Here is a 20,855-nt window from a genome sequence, read left to right as displayed (position 1 = left end):
CCGCAGCGCCACTGATACCCCATGAGCCAGGGTATTTGGGATGGGGTCTAATGCCAGTAACATATTGCTAGAGTAATTGTTATTTACTGTCTTGCCTCACAGTACCGGCTGTCACTCCTGCGTCACAGCGCAATTAAGCACACCGGGACAGTTACTCCCTCGTTTCTGGCAGGAGCTGGTGGGTAACACACAGGGGATACGGCCCTTAGGTCAACCTTACGTAGGTCGACACTCAATAGGTTGACAACTATTGGCCAACATGCATTAGGTCGACACCTGGGAAAGGTCGCACATGAAAAGATCGACACGAGTTTTTCAAAAAAAATTTTTCTCATTTTTTAAAACTTTTTCTTACTTTATGATCCAGGTGGACTACAACTGGGAATAGTATCCTGAAACATGGCGAGCGAAGCGAGGGTACACTAAAAAACAACAACTCACGTCGACCTTTTCAGGGTGTCGACCTACTGCCTGTTGACCAATAGTGGTCCACCTAACGAGTGTCGACCTTAATAGGGTCGATCCAACAAACCCATTCCACAGACAGTATCAGCCCTGCAGAAGGTGCTCCGGGGCTGCCCAGTGCTGATGCAGCCAACAAAATAACGGCCTTGTGCGCCAAAGAGGGCAAAATAACATAAAAGAAGATTGTGGGGCAAATGTACCAAGCCCTGGAGAGAGATAAAGTAGCAGCCAATCAGCTCCCAACTGCCACGCCACAGGCTGTGTTTGAAAAATGACGGTTAGGAGCTGATTGTTTGGTACTTTCTCTCTCTCCAAGCCTTAGTACATAGACCCCACCTGTGTAACACAACAGGCAGAGGCACATTGCGCAGAACGCTCTTATAAAAGGAAACATTACGTCTAGGAGGCAAAGTCATAACTAACATGATCACACAGACAAATACAGACAGCGGCAACCTGCGCAGCCACAGGTCTACACGGCTACATTGTCACCTCGTCTCCAGCGTTTATCTCCTGCACGGCCCGCACTTCGGCGACGGTGCCCTTGTACGTCACAATCACGTTAGGACAGCAGCTGTGGTTCATTAGTGCAACGCTGCAACAGACAAGGATCCGGGTTAGTCCGTCAGTCACCAACCGGCTGGTGAGACCGAAACGGTGAAATGCAACAAGTCTCCCAATTAACCCTTCATTTACCTGGTCTACAAATACAGGAGATCGGCACATGTCGCCTAAGCCGTATGCATTATAACGTGGAACGTAATGATACAACAAAGGCACAGATGCTTCTATGGATAAGATCCTGTAACCCCCCCCCTCCACATTGCCATTGTCTAAATGCCATATACAGCAGAGGTCACCAAGGAATAATGTGGGGAATATAATACGCACAGTAATGCTCAGACATCTGAAAGTAAAAGCATCTGAGAGAGGCAGGAAAGAATTATGCTGCTTGTCCGCAGATTACATCTAATCCTCCCATCTCCGCCCGTAACCTAGCACAGCGCCATATGTCCTACTAAACAACGCCACAGTAAGGCATGGTGCACAGTGCAACGGTCTGCTATAACCCGTAGCAACCACAAACTTTTGCATAGGTGTGCAAACATGTTTCCAAACAGCTGTAAGTGAGCTGCCCTGGACCAGACTTCATTCCCCTAAATACGTATAACATTAATAAGGGGACACTTTCCATAAGGTGTTCTAACAGTGGTGGGGAGAAAACTCAGGAATATAGGGGAATATATACAATAGGGTATATGTAATAAGACGCGAGATTTAGCTGTGCAATTCCACCACCGCCAGTAAGATTTACAGCAGCTTCTGCGTGAACTAAGACGTTTCTGAAAACTGCCAACAATGGCAAAAATATGCTGTAACCCACAGCAACCAAAGGGGAGACTTAGCAACCTTCCAAAGTGGGACAAGTGGAATTGTTGCCCATAGCAACCACAGTGTATAACATTATGAGCTACAATCTCCTCCTTAGTTTCCTAGTGTTCTAGTAGAACAGCATTGCGGCAATCAGACATCAGTTTAATTCCTAACACAAAGGTGCACGTGGCTGGACGGAGCGTCTCTTGCAGAGGATTCTGGGGGAACACAATTGCACCCTGACACTTGTATGCATGTAAAATAATTTTAATTGAACTTTTTAGGGTCTAACTTTCTCGACCGGAAAATGCCTGAAAACAGGTTTGAATGAAAACGCAGCACAGCCACCAATTACACGGGGTACAGGGGCAAAGTAACCTACTCCGGGAAGATGGCTGATCCTATGTGCGACAGCTCCTCGTCTTCAATGGTAAAGCCGTTACAGTTCACCTAGGGGGATAGAAAGAGAGATTAGCAGCGATCAATGTATTCCATAATCCTCCTGTTACTCTAATATTGCAGATTACAGGAATACTTTTCTCTTTTCTATAAAATGTGCAGTTTTAATGAAAAAAAAATGCATCAGATGTTAGATATTTACTTTTTAACAAAAAAAAATCATTATTTTACTTATACGGAACACACAGTAGCTGTAAGGTGGCAGTGAAGTGTCCGGCTGCGGTACATGTCGTTCACAGACGTATCGCTGGTACACCCTGGCAGGCGGACCAGTAACAGTCGTTCAATAGATCAGATCAGCCAGTGTGTACGCACCTTAAGCATATGCGAATATATATATATGACCCTTTGAAGAAGTCAGTTGTGACGAAACGCGTTGGACTCCCTGTAGTGACTCCCTTGCCTATTTTTAAAAGCTAAGTCAGAATTCCTTACCTTTTACAAAGACCTTTTATGTTTATATGCTTTTATCAATATTTTGAAGTACGTTTTATGTTGTGATCCGCTTTTATGTGATATTAAAGCTCGTTTGTATTATTATATATTTTTTGGCTTTTAAATCTATTTTTAACTATTGCATTTTAAACAACACTAGTCGCCGGTACCCTTATCCCCCCATTTTTATCCTTTCCCAGCAGTACTGTACCAGGATTGCATTCTTAAGGGTCGGCAGACACCTTTTAACAAGGTTATGTGTGTTTTTTAGCAATTTTATTTTTCATGTTTTACTGAGAACCTACCTCACAAGTGGCGCTGTGTCATTCCTTTCTACACACACATATATATATATATATATATATATATATATATATATATATATATATATATATATACACACATATATACACACACACATATATATATATATATATATATATATATATATATATCTATCTCTCTCTGAGGATATTCACTCCCCCATACCTAGAGCTGCCTGACGCTAACACTGATCTGGATGGCTGTAGTGTGGTATACCCTTACACTCTATTAACACTTTTCACACACTAATTTCTTTAACACTATTTCTTATTTTAATTACATCTGATTTTTGTATCACTTTATAGCTTCGGCTTCCTTACACTAATTTATTAACACTATAGTTTTTTCACTGGTATGCTGCCTTGGGCTTTCTGGCTTATGCTGATTTTTGGGGTGGCACACCCTGCACCTAGATATAGTGCTAGGGACCCCCAATATATACAGCGAGACCTTGACGCGGCTTGGGGGTTTATACATACATTTGCGCAGATATATGTAACAGAGATCTCTGAATTCTAAGATATTGTGTGGGATTTAAATCTGGTTACTGTTATCATTCAGGGTGCTGGGGGAAACAAAATGCCTTTTTTTCTTGCTTAGAAATACCCCTCCCTTTCAAGCACCTGAATGACATCACTAAGATAATTGAGCATCTGCCACTATATATGTCTGTGTCTGCATTGTATAAGCACCTGAATGATATCACTAAGATAATTGAGCATCTGCCACTATATGTGACTACTGCCGGGGACCCTGCTTGGACATCGCAAGGAGATAACACTTGCTTGATAAGCTTCTGGTTGCGTTTAGTCTTTTCCCTGGGTTCAGTATGAAATACCGGCGGCCGGGATGCAGCTTGCTGCCGTCGCCATGCTGCGGGCATGGCAGCTCAATTCGCTCGCCACAGGATATATTCTCCCTCCATGGGTGTCGTGGAGACCCACAGAGGGAGAATAGCCTGTGGTGCCGGTATTCCGGCGGCGGCATTTCACCGCTAGTCGGGATTCCGGCGTCTGTATGGTTACCTCCGGGATCCCGACTAGCGGTACTGTAACCGCTTCTTTTTCCCCATACGGCTCCCGTACTCCATCCTGGTCACTCTCTCCAGCTTGGCCAGGAGTGTTTGCCTGACACTCTTCCTGCTGCTGCTGTAGGCCCAGGGTTTGTTTCCTACGGTATCTAGATTATAGGTTGACAGTAAAAAGGTAGGGTCAGTAGGTCGACACCAAATGATCGACATGAGATTTTTGTTTTTTTCACATGTTCATTTTTTCCAGCTTTTTCATACTTTTCCATCCACATGGACCAAGATCGGGAATAGTAGCCTGTGCCGAGCAGAGAGAGGCACCGTGAGGCTAATTCAGGCCTGATCGATGCTGTGCATGTTCGGCATGGCAGACAGCCGACGGCTGTCGTAGCCCAGCGGCGATCGCCTCTGCCTGATTGACGGGCAGAGGCAGTCGCTGGGCGGACCGGAGGCATTAAGTCGCCATTTAGGGGGCACACCTGCGTTGCCAGGACTGTTGGGAGGTCACACAGCCACCGCGAACCGGGCAGCAACAGGGCAGCAACAGGAGCTGCGCTGGCTGGGAGCTACTCCTACAGTACAAAAGCATCGCCGCTGTGCAATGCTTTTGTACATGTACGATGGGGTAGGGACTGACACGCGGGGCGGACTAGGCCTGTGCTGTGCGTCCCCCCGCATGTCAGGGAAGCGGATTGTAAATGTGCTAAATTTAGCACATCTATGACCAGGTCTGAATCACCCCCCTTGCCCAAAGTATGGCGAGCAAAGAGAGCCATGCAAGGGGACGCAGTGCGCTAATTGGGGTTTCACGTGCTGAAAGGTAAAATATAACACCAAAAAAAACCATCAAAAACTCCTGTCAACTTTTTAATGTGTCGACTATTTCCTTGTCTACCTTTTGACCATGTTGGCCATTTGGTGTCGACCCACTGAACCATAACCGTTTTTTGTACCCTGCTGGCCACGGAGTGACTAAACCACCCTCTCTGCTCCACTATTACCAGGAGCTGGGGCACATACCCAAAATCCGGTACAATCCCGATAAATCTGGCACATGGAGCATCCCTACCGTTAGCCTCACCCTGTCACTGGCAGAAAACATGCTCTGCAAGGTTCCACATACACCCAATACTGATGTGAGCGGCAGTAAACGGGTGCTTTGGAGTGGAGTACGGTAAGTGGCCATGATCCCTTTTGCTTACTGGATTTGTGGTTTTGCGTATCTTTCACAGTTACCAAGTTATTCAACCTACCCCCCAAATCTGCCACCAACAATCATTCCAAGGTCAAAGTCACTTAGATTACATTTCTTCCCCCATTCTGGTGTTTGTTCTGAACAACAACAACTGAACCCCTTGACCATGCCTGTAAGCTTTCATGCATTTGAGTTGCTACCACGTGACTGGCTGTGCATTACAGAGTGACCTGTGAGGGCACAGGTGGTAAAATTAATGGCATTTTTAAACAATAATCAGATTATTCGTTTTTTTATAAAAAAAAAAACCTTCCCAATGAGTGTAAATTTGAACCTTGTACAGGGGCCGTTACCTGTGCAAAGAGAACTTCCAGAGCTGCGTTGTCACAATAGTGCATACTCTTGGAGTAGAAGTGATGCAAGGCAGCGATATCGTTCTGGATCAGCTCTTTCTTTTCATTGTCAAGCTTGTCAAGGTCTGTGGAGATAGAAGCGGATACATTATGTGTCACGTGTGGCAATGACCAGACAACATGTACACGGAATAAAAGGACGCCTTCTCGGGACCTGCGGTGGAGTCATAGGAGCAGATTTCAGGACAGGAGACACGACGGACAAGGGGGAACCTATCTGTACTGAACACGTTTACCTAAGGACGTAGACTATGCACCAGCAGCATCGTGAACGGATACACTGGTGAGACGCGAGTGCAGAACACTGGCTACTGCGTCACCGGAGACGGACAGACAAGGCAATACTGGGGTAATATTAGTAAATACACCCTAATATGTCTCTCAACATCGCTGAGCAGCTTCCTCAGCTGTTAATAAGTCTCCGAAATCCTTACTCTAACAATACCACAGATCAGGCCAGGCCTCCAGGCCTCACATACTCCAAACAGGTCATGTTCTGTTGATGTCTTTGGTCACCCAGACTGAAATCCTGAAAACATGACCTGTTGAGGGTAACTGAGGGATGAGGTTGAGAACCACTGCTATAGGTTACGGGAGAGGTCAGTGATGTGGTAAACGCTGACCTATGAACAGCCTGCGGTTAGCCAGGTATATCCGGCCTGGTGGATAATAAAACGGTTAATTATGTAGAAGTCATTATGGAGAATATTGTCCCTTTAAAGACTACGACTAATAAATCAAATCAAATTACTACTAACTAGGATGAAGACCTAGAGGTAAATTTACTAAGATGGGACTTCTATTTAAGATGGGATGTTGCCCATAGCAACCAATCAGATTCTAATTCTCATTTATCTATCACCTTCTAGAAGATAATACCTGGAATCTGGTTGGTTGCTATGGACAAATCCCATCTTAAATAGAACTCCCATCTTAGTAAATTTACCCCAAAGAGTCCAGCTGGTGCTAAATGCGCACGGTATAAGATTTTTACTTTGAGTACCCAACAAGTGTCCCGGCATTGACATATAGGGGTCAAATCAATTTGTGCAACACAGTCGTGCCCGCGAGTAAGTGTGACGTACGGTACCGCCAGACTCGTGAATTTTTGTTTACAGTCCCATAGTGCTGCAATACACAAATCCAGGGCAAGGCTAGGCAGCGAGGGGTGTGAACTGCGGTGCTGCTGGCGGCCTTTCTATGCCGTTACACCAGCAAATCGCCTCCCCGCACTCCTAATTGAATTAACCCCTCAAAGTCTATAACGTACTTCTCAGAAGTGTAAAATACCTTAATTATAACTTCTATATCTCTATAATGATCCATGGTACTCAGCCACAGCGCAGGAGTGGGAGAAGGCGCCTAGTTCCGCAACTGCACAGACCGGAACGCTGTCCGTACTACCGGGGGCTGTGCGAGAGAACTATGGCTGAATTTCATCAATTGAGTCATGAATCAGACGTCACACACACACATAGTCCCTCGCAAAAAAAGATATTATATTATATAATCTTACGAGATTCAAACTCCTTCACCGTCAGCATTCTCTCCGACGGGGTTCTTTCCGTCTGCGTTTTCTAGGATGTAAAGAGACCCTCATTAATTGACACCGTAAGTACGAGGCGGAGCGCGCAGGCAGAGACTACCGGTTCTAATTACAATGCAGTGTGGTGGTCGCTTGCAAAAAAAAAAAAGTTACTGGGATTTTTTTTATTTCTTCTTCTTTTAAAACCATATTGCCATGAGGTTGTATTCCGAACGTGGCCCATCTGTATGATCAGAAAAATAGCAGGGTTTATTTAAATATGTCATTTACATTCGTTTCTCGTGCATCCAAATAAGGCAGGCTTGCAAGTGGCACTTTGAGGTAAGTGAATCCGCTCGCTGTTGACGGAGTAGAAACGTGCGGCTCAGCTGTTGGCCTGGGGCCACTACTTTGTAATCTTGGCCATTAAATATGGGTTTGCAGGTGGCCCAGCAGCTGAGGTTAAGAGGACTGGATTTTGCATATTAAGCTTTCAAAAAGTATATAGTGTTTATCTATTCCTGCAAGCTCGCCATTGCCGACGCATGCCAGCCAGTTCTGGGCTATGAAAGATCATTTGTTTGTGCAGCAATAGACGTTCCCTTTATGATCTCACAGAACGCTCAGGGCGGGCCGGCTACACCGGCCGTATCCCTTTACTGTCGTCAAAAGATTTGAAAATAAAAAAATAAAAAATCATCAGACTTCGACACTATCCTGCAGAGCCTCAGAAACCCGTTCTAACTCTTCAGGGGTTAATCTGCATGTAAAAGATGACCTTGAAAGCAATATGCCCGGACTTCTACCACATGTCTCCCAACAGCGGTGATTTAGGTGGGACAGTACAGATTTCAGGGCTTTCCTGACGCCATGTCGGCACACTTGTAACGGTCGGCACCCGAGTGTGGCCACACCTTCGTTATGATGTTGCCGCTCCCCGTTGTGAGGTATGTAGAAAATCTAAACGATAAATGTATGACAATTTGGCGAGGTTATCTGCAGGCCCCTTACGTCTGTAATACCCCTCAGACCAGGGACAATGAGCACGGGTTGAAGCCAGGGTTTTCTGTACTTGCCTCCAGGAGACACCCGGGCGTTACCCTTCACACCGCGGACCCGGCTCTTCTGGCTTACAGTGGACACTTGGAGAGGATCTCCAAGCGCTACTGTTCCCGCCGATTAATTTCTTTTAGGCATGACCCGGGTCATCAAGACGTACACAAGCCGGGACACTGAGCCGGGTTGCAAGTCCCAGGAATAACCCTGGTCGGTTGCAGAGTTGCGGACCCGGGACCGTCATCACAGGTCAGACCCTTTCAGACTTAAGCAGGACCTGGGTCCATACAAGTGCGCCAGAAACCCCCCCCCCCGGCTTCTTGGATTATGGGCCTAATTCACACCTGATCGGTGCTGTGTGATCGGCTGTGCACTGCACGTGCGCCGTATAGGGGGTGCGGTCTGGGCAACGCAGTCGTGCCAGGACTGCACGGGGGGCGGGCTGCGGCAGCTGCGTGACGTCACACGCAGCCGCTGCAACCAGCACAGCGACGGGTAGCTCCCTGCCAGCGCGCAATGCTTTTGTACTTGTGCAGGGGGGGGGGGGGGGGGGGGGTCAGGCTTGACATGCGGGGCGGGCTAGCCCTGTGCTGGGCGTCCCCCCGCATGTCTGTGTGACTGATCGTAGATGTGCTCGACAACTCAGCAATCATCCCTACCCCACAAGCTCGCTGCCTAGGTGTCATTCCTGGCTCTGAACTGTCCTTTGTTCCCCACATTCAATCTGTCTCTAAATCATGTCACATTCATCTAAGAAACATATCCAAAGTACAACCTTATCTTACACAAGACACTGCAAACACTCTAATCCACGCTCTCATCATCTCCCGCATTGATTATTGCAATAGTCTCCTAACCGGTCTTCCCAAACATAGGCTCTCACCACTACAATCCATTCTGAATACAGCTGCGAGGCTAATCTTCCTCGCTAGACGTTCATCGTCTGCAGATCCGCTCTGTCAGTCCCTCCATTGGTTACCTGTATTCTACCGTATTCAATATAAAATACTTTTACTGACACACAAGGCCATTACCCTAATTCCACCAACGTACATCACTTCTCTCATCTCATAATATCTCCCAACCCGACCTCTCCGCTCTGCACAAGATCTACGTCTCTCATCCACACTCATTACTCGCTCCCACTCACGATTGCAGGACTTTCATCGGGCTGCACCCACTTTGTGGAATCCCCTCCCACGCACAATAAGACTTTCCTCTAGTCTCCAAACCTTCAAGCGTTCCCTGAAAACTCACCTCTTCAGGCAGCTTATCACATTCCAGAACCGCTCACTCATCCTTCATAAGCTTTCCTATCCAATTATATCCCTACTGTACAGTCCACACATATCCTCACATAGGGTTCATCATTGCTGTAATGTGATATTATGCAGCCCACCTAGAACCTCTGCAATCCAATGGACAGATATGCAATAGATAGTGCTTTTCCTTGTGTATCAATGCCTATTTCCCTATAGATTGTAAGCTTACGAGCAGGGCCTTCCTACCTCTATGACTGTCTGTTATTACCCAGTTTAGTTTTATCATTGTGTCCAATTGTAAAGAGCAACGGAATTTGCTGCGCTATATAAGAAACTGTTAATAAATAAATAAATGTGATAAATTTAGCACATCTACGATCAGGTCTGAATTAGGCCCTATGTCTGGAAGAGGTATAGGAGAGCCTTGTGCAGTAGTCAGGTCTCACTTGGCGATCACCCTTGCACCAGTCACTAGAGAAGCGTATAACCATTTATAAACATGATAGACTTTTAAAAGCCAAGAGGGTTTGGTATTAAATATTATCACCCCTTAAATCCGGCACCTAAAGCCGCTAATTATATTAGTTAATGAGAAGCAATTTAGCAGCACACTGGGAAAGAAGAAGCTACAGACGGAGGAGAGAACGCCGCTTCCCGCTACAGCAACACAACTGCAGCTATACTATACATTTGGGCAAATGTGTGTGTACTTGTGCAACAGGTATGGCTGTTACCGGGCGTTACTTCCTCTGCAATCTGCAGCACACTGCAGAGCAATCTCATGCCACAGTGCCAAGACATCTACAAGGCGGAACATCATGCTAACGTAATGGCCAGCACAGGACGTGGGCGCACGGCCACCCACGTGTTCCATCCGTATACAGCTAAACAGAATCCGGCACCATGCCATAAAAAGATAAATCATTGTCTCGCATCACAGCAAACACCGGCTTCCTCCCCGGCCTCACCTGTTTGGCCAGTATCCGCGCCGTGAGTCTTACAGTCTCCGAGGGGTTCCAGTTCTGTCCAGAAGAGCACATTGCGGAGCATTCCAGCTTGTGCATCGGCCAGTCTCCTTTCTGCATGGTCAGAAAAACACGGCACAGCCATTAAAACAAGGATGCAGTTATCTTCTCTGCAGACAAAGGTCAAGTGAAATACGTTTCCTTTACAAATAAGGTCTGACACAAAAGGATGAGCTCCTACAACCCGCTGTAAGGGAGAACGTTTACCCTAAGATCCGAATCTAACTGCTGATTGGCTGAACGTTTACCCTAAGATCCGAATCTAACTGCTGATTGGCTGAACGTTTACCCTAAGATCCGAATCCAACTGCTGATTGGCTGAACGTTTACCCTAAGATCCAAATCCAACTGCTGTTTGGCTGCTAGTTCATTTTAAAACGACGCAACAACCCAACCCTTCACGGTGACGCTTTCATGTTACTTTACATGTAATCTGCTCATTTAAGGCTGTGAGACATGGGGGGGGTCATTCCAAGTTGATCGCTAGCTGCCGTTGTTCGCAGCGATCAGGCTACAAAACAGCATTTCTGCGCATGCACCGCAATGCGCACGCACGACGTACGGATACAAAAGGCCTTTGTGGTTTTGCACAGGTTCTAGCGACGTTTTCATTCGCACTAGCGGCCGCTAGAAGATTGACAGGAAGGGGGCGTTACTGGGTGTCAACTGACCGTTTTCAGGGAGTGTTTGGAAAAACGCAGGCGCGCCAGGGAAAATGCAGGCGTGGCTGGGCGTTCACTGGGCGGGTGTGTGACGTCAAAATCAGTCCCTTCAACATTAGAATAATCACACACGAAGAGCAAGTTCAGGCCTGGTCTTGTTTTGCACAAAATGTTTTTGCAAGCGCTCTGCTGCACGGGCGTTCGCACTTCTGCCAAGTGAAAATACACTCCCAAATGGGCGGTGACTATGCATTTGCACGGCTGCTAAAAGTAGCTAGCGAGCGATCAACTCGGAATGACCCCCCATGGACCACAGCAAAAACTTCAACTTTATCTAGTAATGTGTTCTTGCACAAAGAATCCCTCGTACATCTTCCATTTTTAATTTTAAATCTACAAGTTTAGAAGAACTTTGGAGAAGGTTTTAGCCAGGGAGGGAAAAAAAATTAAATACCCAATTTATGGCTGAATTAGATTTCCCCCTGTAGGCATTGCTAATTAAAACTTATCCTCAGGCAGGATCACGCAGAGTTGAAGACAAAGTGACCAGCTTCTGAAATTTCATATATGATTCATCGCTTCACTTTTACTCTAAACTAAAACAAAAAATTAATAAAAATACTATATCAGGCTAGATGTGAACGCTTCAATTAGCGTGGCTTATATTAGTGCATTAGAATGTCACTTGTGTCACCTCAGGGTGTAATGCATTCCAAAGAACAAGGCTTATGTCATGGGGTACCCTTACAGGCACTGCAGAAGCGAGCAATGGTGACTTACAGGAGTAAGAAACAAAACAGCACTCAATGAGTCTGCACTCACAAGTGGGAGGCAGACTGGGTCTGAGTCGCTGGCAGGGAAGAGGGAGACGGGGAACAAGGCATACTGGTAACAGTGCTAGTAAGAGACGGTGAGGGAGAATACAGTCCAAGAGGGAGGGCGGGGGTAAAGAGGAAGGTGAACGGGGGGAGAGAGGGTAGGTGAGTGATCATGGGAGCAGAGTAGTGAGTGATAATCAGGGCAGATAGACTTTAGTGAAGAGGTGAGTGTTTAAGGATCATTGGAAGATGTGGAGGCCTGCAGAAAGTCTGATAAGTAGAGGGGCAGCACGGGAGTAATCCTGGATGCAGGTGACCAGGGCTCAGGTGGGGTGACAGTCAGTGGAGGAGCAGAGGGGACAGGAGGTAGCATAGCCAGGAATGAGGACAGGGATGGAGGGGAGAATGGAGCCCCCCCAGGCTTTATAAGTGGGGGTGTGGAGTTTATACTGTACTCTGTGGTGGAAGGAGAACCAGTAAGGCAGTCTGCAGAGGGGGCAGGATGACACACAATAGTTGGGTTACAATGAATTCAGTTTTAGACATACAGAACTTGAGAAAGCAATGGGACAGCCAGGAGGACATGACGGAGAGACATGAGTGAGAATGGAAGAAGAGATGTCTGGGGAGGAGAGGTAAGTGTGGGTGCCATCAGTGCGTATGTGGTTATTGGTGGACAAATTAACCAATGCGATCTCCAAGGTGGTAAGTGCACATGGAAAATGCCCAAAAGAATATACTCTTGGTAACACTGACAAGGAGAGGTGTGGTCAGAGGAAGAGACAGAAGGAACTTTTGAGAGGTAGGAGGTCAATCAAGAAAGAGCATCGTCACAGAGACGGGAGGGACTAGAGGGTTTTAAGGAGGAGAACATGGTCCACAGTAACAAAGGCCACAGAGAGGTCCAGGAGGACGAACAGAGAGAAATTACCCTTAGATTTGGCTGTAAGTAGATAATTAGTCACCCTGGTAAGAGTAGTTTCTGTGGATGGAGGCAGAGGAAACCAGATTCAAGTGGACCAATAAGGGAATAGGGTGAGAGTAAATTGGGGAGGTGCTCTAAGATTTGAGACAGAGTCAAGGAGAGTGATAGGTAGTTGGAGAGAGAACATGGGTCTATTGAAAGTGTTTTTGATGATGCATGCTTGGAGGAGGGGATGGTACAGAATGAGTGGGATAGGTTGAACTAGAGGACACGGTGTGAGCAGGCATTGGAAGAGAGGGAGTGGAGGTGGTGGATCAAGAGAGCATGTATGTGGGGGGAGGTGAGAGAGGGTCTCCAACTTCATCCCTTGTGGCAAAGGAGAAGGAGGACAGGCAGTTAGAGATGGGTGAAGGTGGGCAGGAGGGGACTGATGGGGTAGGGTCATTTGATGTATAGCATAGTGAAATTGGTGGCACAGTCAATAACACAGGGGAGAAGTGTGTTGAAGGTAGCAAAGAGGCTGGGAGGAAATTAAAGACTGGATGGAAATGAGAGACGTGAAGTAAGCGATACGGCAGATGGAGGATATGATAAATCTGAAATGGAAGAGAGCAGTGTGAGTCCAATTCCTCACCATGCAAATGCATTTTTACAGGTAGGGTGTGACTTTGGGTTAGGGTTAAGCTGGGTGGGGATCCGGTCTCTACAGGTAGGTTGACAGTAACTAGGTCGACCACTATTGGTCGACAGTAACTAGGTCGACAGGGTCTCTAGGTCAGAAAAAAAATAGGATTTTGGTTACCTACCGGTAAATTCTTTTCTCGTAGTCCGTAGAGGATGCTCGGGTCCATATTAGTACCATGGGTTATAGACGGGTCCACCAGGAGCCATTGGCACTTTAAGAGTTTAATAGTGTGGGCTGGCTCCTCCCTCTATGCCCCTCCTACCAGACTCAGTCTAGAAACTGTGCCCGAGGAGACAACATACTTCGAGAGAAGGAATTACACAGATAGTGGCGAGATTCATACCAGCTCACACAAACATGAAAATCCGGCCAACATGCCGGAACAACTCAGCAACAGCTGAAAAAGTAAATAATGCAGAACTTACCTAGGAACCAGGTAACACTGAACCATAAGCCAATGCAGGAAAACGAAGCGCTGGGCGGGCGCCCAGCATCCTCTACGGACTACGAGAAAAGGATTTACCGGTAGGTAACAAAAATCCTATTTTCTCTTACGTCCTGGAGGATGCTGGGGTCCATATTAGTACCATGGGGATGTACCAAAGCTCCCAGCACGGGAGGGAGAGCGCAGAGGCTCCTGCAACACTGCCTGACCAAACTTGAGGTCATCAGAGGCCAAAGTATCGAACTTGTAAAACTTGGCAAACGTGTTCGACCCAGACCAAGTAGCTGCTCGGCAGAGTTGTATCGCCGAGATACCCCGGGCAGCCGCCCAGGAAGAGCCCACTTTACGAGTAGAGTGGGCCTTGAGCGATTTCGGACACGGCAGTACTGCCGTGGAATAAGCATGCTGGATAGTGAACCTGATCAAGCGTGAAATCGACTGCTTAGAAGCAGGACATCCAAGTTTCTTGGGATCATAGAGGACAAACAGAGAGTCACTTTTCCTATGACGAGCCGTCCTCTTCACGTAGATCTTCAAAGTCCTCACAACATCCAAAGCCTTTGAAGTAATTGAGGAGTCAGTAGCCACTAGCACCACAATAGGCTGGTTGATATGGAAAGCTGATACAACCTTAGGCAGGAACTGTGGACGAGTCTTAAGTTCCATCCTATCTTCACGGAAGATCAGATAGGGGTTTTTCCAAGATAAAGCCCCCAATTCCGACACACGTCGGGCAGAAGCCAAGGCCAACAAGGTGACCGCCTTCTACGTGAGAAACTTGAGATCAGCCTCCTGTAGAGGCTCAAACCAAGCAGATTGTAGGAACTGCAACACCACATCCAGATCCCAAGGCGCCGTAGGTGCCACAAAGGGAGGCTGGAAGTGCAGAACCCCTTTCAAAAACGTCTGAACTTCAGGAAGAACAGCCAAAGATGGACAAAGCAGAGATCTGAACCTTGATAGAGCCCGGTCTCAGTCCCATATCCACCCCTGCTTGCAGGAAAAGGAGAAAACGTCCAAGTTGAAACTCCACCGCCGGAAACTTCTTGGCCTCACACCAAGAAACATATTTCTTCCAAATGCTATGGTAATGCTTAGAAGTTACCCCCTTCCTGGCCTGTATCAGGGTAGGAATGACCTCACTCGGGATACCCTTCCGAGCTAAGATTTGGCGTTCAACCGATATGCCGTCAAACGTAGCCGCGGTAAGTCTTGATAAGCGAACGGCCCCTGCAGAAGCAGATCCTCTCAAAGAGGTAAAGGCCGTGGATCTTCCAGCAGAAGATCCAGCAGATCCGCGTACCAAGCCCTCCTTGGCCAGTCCAGAGCAATGAGGATTGCCAGAACCTTTGTTCTTCTGACGAGCTGAAGAACCTTTGGTATCAGAGGAAGAGGAGGGAACACATACACCGACCTGAACACCCACGGTGTCACCAGTGCGTCCACCGCCCCTGCCTGTGGGTCTCTTGACTTGGAACAGTACCTCCGTAGCTTCTTGTTGAGGCGAGAGGCCATCATGTCTATGTGAGGAACCCCCAACCAACCGGTTACCTCCTCGAACACCTCCGGGTGGAGGCCCCACTCCCCTGGATGGAGATCGTGTCTGCTGAGGAAGTCTGCTTCCCAGTTGTCTACGCCCGGAATGAAGATTGCCGACATCACCACCGCGTGCCTTTCTGCCCAGGTGAGGATCTTTGACACCACTGCCATGGCAGCCCTGCTCTTCGTTCCGCCTTGTCGATTTATGTAGGCCACTGTGGTTACATTGTCCGACTGCACCTGAACAGCCCGATGTTGTAGAAGGTGTGCTGCCTGCAGAAGGGCGTTGTACACTGCCCTGAGCTCCAGGATGTTTAATCGGGAGGAGAGACTCTTGGTCCGACCAACTTCCCTGAAAGGTTTTCCCCAGAGCGACTGCTCCCCAACCTCTTAGACTTGCATCTGTGGTTACAAGGATCCAGTCTTGAATTTCGAACCTTCGCCCTTCCAGAAGGTGTGAAAGTTGCAGCCACCAGAGGAGTGAAATCCTGACTTTCGGAGACAGGCATATCCTCTTGTGCATGTGTAGGCGAGAGCCTGACCACTGGTCCAAGAGATCCAGTTGAAAAGGTCGAGCATGAAACCTGCCGTACTGCAGAGCCTCGTAGGCGGCAACCATCTTCCCCAGAAGACGTATGCATTGATGAACCGATACCCGGGTAGGTCGTAGGACATCCCGGGCCATAGTTCGAATCACCAACGCTTTCTCCACCGGGAGAAACACCCGCTGCACTTCCGTGTCGAGGATCATTCCCAGGAAAGACAGCCGCCTCGTCGGCTCCAGGTGAGACTTTGGAAGATTTAGGATCCAACCGTGTTTCCTGAGCAGCTGTGTCGTGAGCACGATGGATCGCAACAGCCTCTCCCTGGACGACACCTTGATCAGGAGATCGTCCAGATATGGAACTATGTTCACCCCCTGTTTGCAGAGGAGAACCATCATCTCCGCCATCACCTTGGTGAAGATCCTTGGTGCTGTGGAGAGGCCCTCCACACACTTCCTGCATTCCTCGTCCGCAAACCAGTTGCGCAGCCAGAGACCCCTGCGAGCCGAAACAGACATGGAGGAGATCCCCGCAGCCATGGAACCCAGGTCCTTCATGGAATCCACCAGGAACCCTGCAGAATCCCGAATATTACGTAAAAACAAATCAACGTCACCTTTGTCCAGCGTAGTCGATTCCTCCTGCAGAGTGATCGACCACCTGGCAATAGCTTTAGCAATCCAAGTACAGGCTATAGTAGGCTGCAACATAGCCCCCGAAGCCGTGTAAATGGATTTCAGTGTAGCATGTACCTTGCGATCTGCCGGGTCCTTCAACGCAGTAGACCCCGGGACCGGTAATACCACCTGTTTGGACAGACTGGAGACAGAGGCGTCTACGATCGGTGGAGACTCCCATCTCTTCCTATCTTCCTCTGGAAAGGGAAAAACCACCAAGACCCTCTTGGGAATCTGGAATTTATTTTCCGGAGTTTCCCATGCCTTTGCAAAGATGGCATTCAGTTCTTTGGATGCCGGGAAAATGAGGGGGATCTTCTTATGATCTGTGAAGAAGGCCTCCTCCACCTGTTCCGGAGTTGTGCCCGAAATGTGTAAAACATCCCTAACAGCCTCATTCATCAACTGCACCCCCTTGGCAAGTGATGCTGTCCCCCTTGACACATCCCCATCACTGTCTCCATCAGTTGGTGTCCGTGTTATCCTGCATAATTGCAAATGCACGTTTGTGAGAAAGTACCGCAGGGTACCCCGAGGAGGCAGTATCAGACCATACAACCATAGAAGACAGGAGGACCTGAGTGGTATGCTCAGTCCTAGAAACTCTATCAGAAATCTGAGAAATAGTCCCCCTCAGAGAGACTAACCATTCTGGCTCTCTAGCTGGGATCTGTGCTAAAACAGTGCAGTCCTGATTACATGGAATGGAGTCTTCCTGGGAAGACATATCCTCTGCAGCATATGAAAGTGACCCTGGACATGATGCACACACACTTAAAACACCCCACAGACACACAGGGTATTATGAAGACAGAGTTCCCCCCCCCAAGAATGGCAGAGAGACACAGAGATTGGAGCCATCCCACACACCGCGCTATCAAAGGTATAGGGAGACCCTAACCAGCGCTGGCTGCGTCCCTTAATAGGTGACACAGCCTGTATACAGCCTCCCCCCCCCCCTTCTACAACCCCCTTGGTACCGTACAGACAGCTGGAGATTGCTCTGGGAGGGACCTGGTTCCACTTGTAGTGAGTGCAGGCAGGAGGAAAATGGCGCTGAACGCTGCTTGGTCCGCTCTGAGAAGCTCCGCCCCCTCAATGGCGCTGTCTTCCCGCTCACCAACAGATTGTACCGGCCGGAGGAGTTGCGCTGGCCTGGATCCGCGGGTGAAACCACGCTCCTTCACCCTAAGGCCGCCTTCTTCACACTGTCCCCCCCTCCCCCCCCAAGGGGGGACAGTGACTCACTCGCCCCCTCTTCAGCTCCCAAGGGAGTGGCGGCCGGCTGCCGTGGTGAGCGTTCCCCTGTGGCGGGGCGCAACAGACCCCTCTGAAGCCAGTGTTCAGTCAGCGGGAGCAGTGGCTCAAGACCCCGCAGGGCGGACACTGCTCCCCCCCCCCTCAGTCCCTCGCTGCAGGGAGGCTATCGCCAGCAGCCTCCCTGTGAAAACAAAAAAACTCTGAAAATAAAAATATAACTTTTTTCTAAAGAAGCTCGGTAGAGCTCCCCTAGCTGTGACCGGCTCCTCCGGGCACATTTTCTAAACTGAGTCTGGTAGGAGGGGCATAGAGGGAGGAGCCAGCCCACACTATTAAACTCTTAAAGTGCCAATGGCTCCTGGTGGACCAGTCTATACCCCATGGTACTAATATGGACCCCAGCATGCTCTAGGACGTAAGAGAAATAGTGTTAAAGAAATTAGTGTGTGAAAAAAGTGTTAATAGAATGTAAAGGTATGCCACACTTAGACATATTGTAGTAAGGAGACATTATCATGTGGCTCCTTGCTGGTTAATCATAGACCCAGATTGGGGTAATGGAGGTGTGAGGTGTGGTGCCTCTGGACTGGCTGAGCTGGATGGCTTTAGTGTGGTATACCTTTACATTCTATTAACACTTTTCACACACTAATTTCTTTAATACTGTTTCTCCATTTTAATTACATCTAATTTTTGTATCACCTTCTTTATAGATTCGGCTTCCTAACACTAATTTATTAACACTATAGTTTTTTCACCGGTATGCTGCCCTGGGCTTTGTGGCTTATGCCGGTGTTTTTGGGTGCCCCACCCTGCACCTAGATATAGCGCTAGGGACCCCAAATATACAGAGATGCCTTGATGCGGCTTTGGGGCTTATTCATACATTTGCGCAAATATATGTAACCAAGATCTCTGAATTCTAATATTGTGTGGGATTTACATCTGGTTACGGTTATCATTCAGGGTGTTGGGGGTTACCAAATGCCTTTTTCTCTTACGTCCTAGAGGATGCTGGGGACTCCGTAAGGACCATGGGGTATAGACGGCTCCGCAGGAGACATGGGCACTGTAAAGCTTTAGAATGGGTGTGCACTGGCTCCTCCCTCTATGCCCCTCCTCCAGACCTCAGTTAGATCTTGTGCCCAGTGGAGACAGGATGCACTGCAGGGGAGCTCTCCTGAGTTTCTCTGAAAAGCTTTTGTTAGGTTTATTATTTTCAGGGAGCACTGCTGGCAACAGGCTCCCTGCATCGTGGGACTGAGGAGAGAGAATCAGACCTACTTAAATGATAGGCTCTGCTTCTTAGGTTACTGGACACCATTAGCTCCAGAGGGAGTCGGAACACAGGTCTCACCCTGGGGTTCGTCCCAGAGCCGCGCCGCCGTCCTCCTCACAGAGCCGGAAGATAGAAGCCGGGCGAGTATAAGAAGAAAGAAGACTTCAAAGGCGGCAGAAGACTTCAGATCTTCATGAGGTAACGCGCAGTGGTAACGCTGCGCGCCATTGCTCCTAGCTCACACAGACAGGCACCACAGTAAGGGTGCAGGGCGCAGGGGGGGGCGCCCTGGGCAGCATTAATTTACCTCACATAACACTGGCAAAGTACTTATATACACTATAAAGGCTATATATTTCCGAATCCCCCGCCAGTATAAAGATTTAGAGCGGGAACGAAGCCCGCCGTCGGGGGGCGGAGCTTGTTTCCTCCAGCACTAACCAGCGCCATTTTTTCTCCTCAGCATACAGAGAAGCGGCCCCGGACTCTCCCCTGCTGTTAGTTAACAGAGAGGGTCAAAATGAGGGGGGGGGGGGCACATTTATTTGGCGCAAATATGTGGTGTTTTACACTTGTAATAAAAAGCGCTGAAAGACTGGGATTTTTGTCTCAGTATACAGTGGCGCTGGGTGTGTGCTGGCATACTCTCTGTCTCTCCTAAGGGCCTTATGGTGGGTCAGTCCCCATTATATTAGGTATCCCTGTGTGTGTGTGTGTGTGTGTGTGTGTGTGTGTGTGTGTGGGGATGTCAATACGTCTGTGTCGACATGTCTGAGGTGGAAGGCTCATCTAGGGAGGAGGCTGAGCAGATGATTGTGGTGTCTCCGTCGGCACCGCCGACACCTGAATGGATGAATATGTGGAATGTTTTAAATGCTAATGTGACTTTATTACAAAGTTTGGACAAAGCTGAGTCCAAGGATTAAAGCAGGGAGTCAATCCATAGCTTTTACTGTGTCACAGGGCCCTACGGGGTCGCAGAAACGTCCCTTTTCACAGGTAGTAGACACCAATACCGACACGGAGTCTGATTCCAGTGTCGACGGTGATGATGCGAAGTTGCACCCAAGGGTGGCCAAGTGTATTCAATATAGGATTGTAGCAATTAAAGATGTTTTGCATATCACTGAGGACCTCTCTGTCTCTGACACAAAGGTCGGTAGGTTTAAGGAAAAGAATCCTGAGGTAACTTTTCCCCCATCTCGCGAGCTGATCGCCCTGTTTGGAAAAGCTTGGGAGACTCCAGATAAGAAACTGCAGATTCCCAAGAAAATATTAGGGCGTAACCTTTCCACTCCCAGGACAGGTTACGGTGGGATTACTCAACCACGGTGGACAAGGCATTTACGCGCTTGTCGAAAAAGGGGGGCGCTACCATCCCCTGATACGGCAGCCCTTAAGAGTCCTGCTGGTTGCAGACAGGAAACTACCTTAAAATCAATTTATACATACCGGTGCCC

At 48.2% G+C, this 20,855-nt stretch overlaps 1 protein-coding gene across 1 annotated transcript in view; it reads right to left on the bottom strand.

Moving 5' to 3' along the window:
• SMYD2 (SET and MYND domain containing 2) overlaps nt 1-20,855 on the bottom strand; it is a 76,125-nt gene that overhangs the window by 19,903 nt on the left and 35,367 nt on the right. The window contains exons 3-7 of the mRNA XM_063919080.1: nt 10,504-10,614; nt 7,209-7,269; nt 5,633-5,757; nt 2,222-2,289; nt 958-1,060 (exon numbers count right to left, since the gene is read on the bottom strand). Of these exons, the coding sequence (XP_063775150.1) occupies nt 958-1,060; nt 2,222-2,289; nt 5,633-5,757; nt 7,209-7,269; nt 10,504-10,614 (468 nt within the window). The remainder of the gene's footprint in view (nt 1-957; nt 1,061-2,221; nt 2,290-5,632; nt 5,758-7,208; nt 7,270-10,503; nt 10,615-20,855) is intronic.

The sequence above is a fragment of the Pseudophryne corroboree genome, chromosome 4, assembly GCF_028390025.1.
Source record: "Pseudophryne corroboree isolate aPseCor3 chromosome 4, aPseCor3.hap2, whole genome shotgun sequence".
NCBI lineage: Eukaryota > Metazoa > Chordata > Amphibia > Anura > Myobatrachidae > Pseudophryne > Pseudophryne corroboree.
Note: the sequence above shows the minus strand (reverse complement) of the source record. Positions and strands in the feature narration are given on the sequence as shown.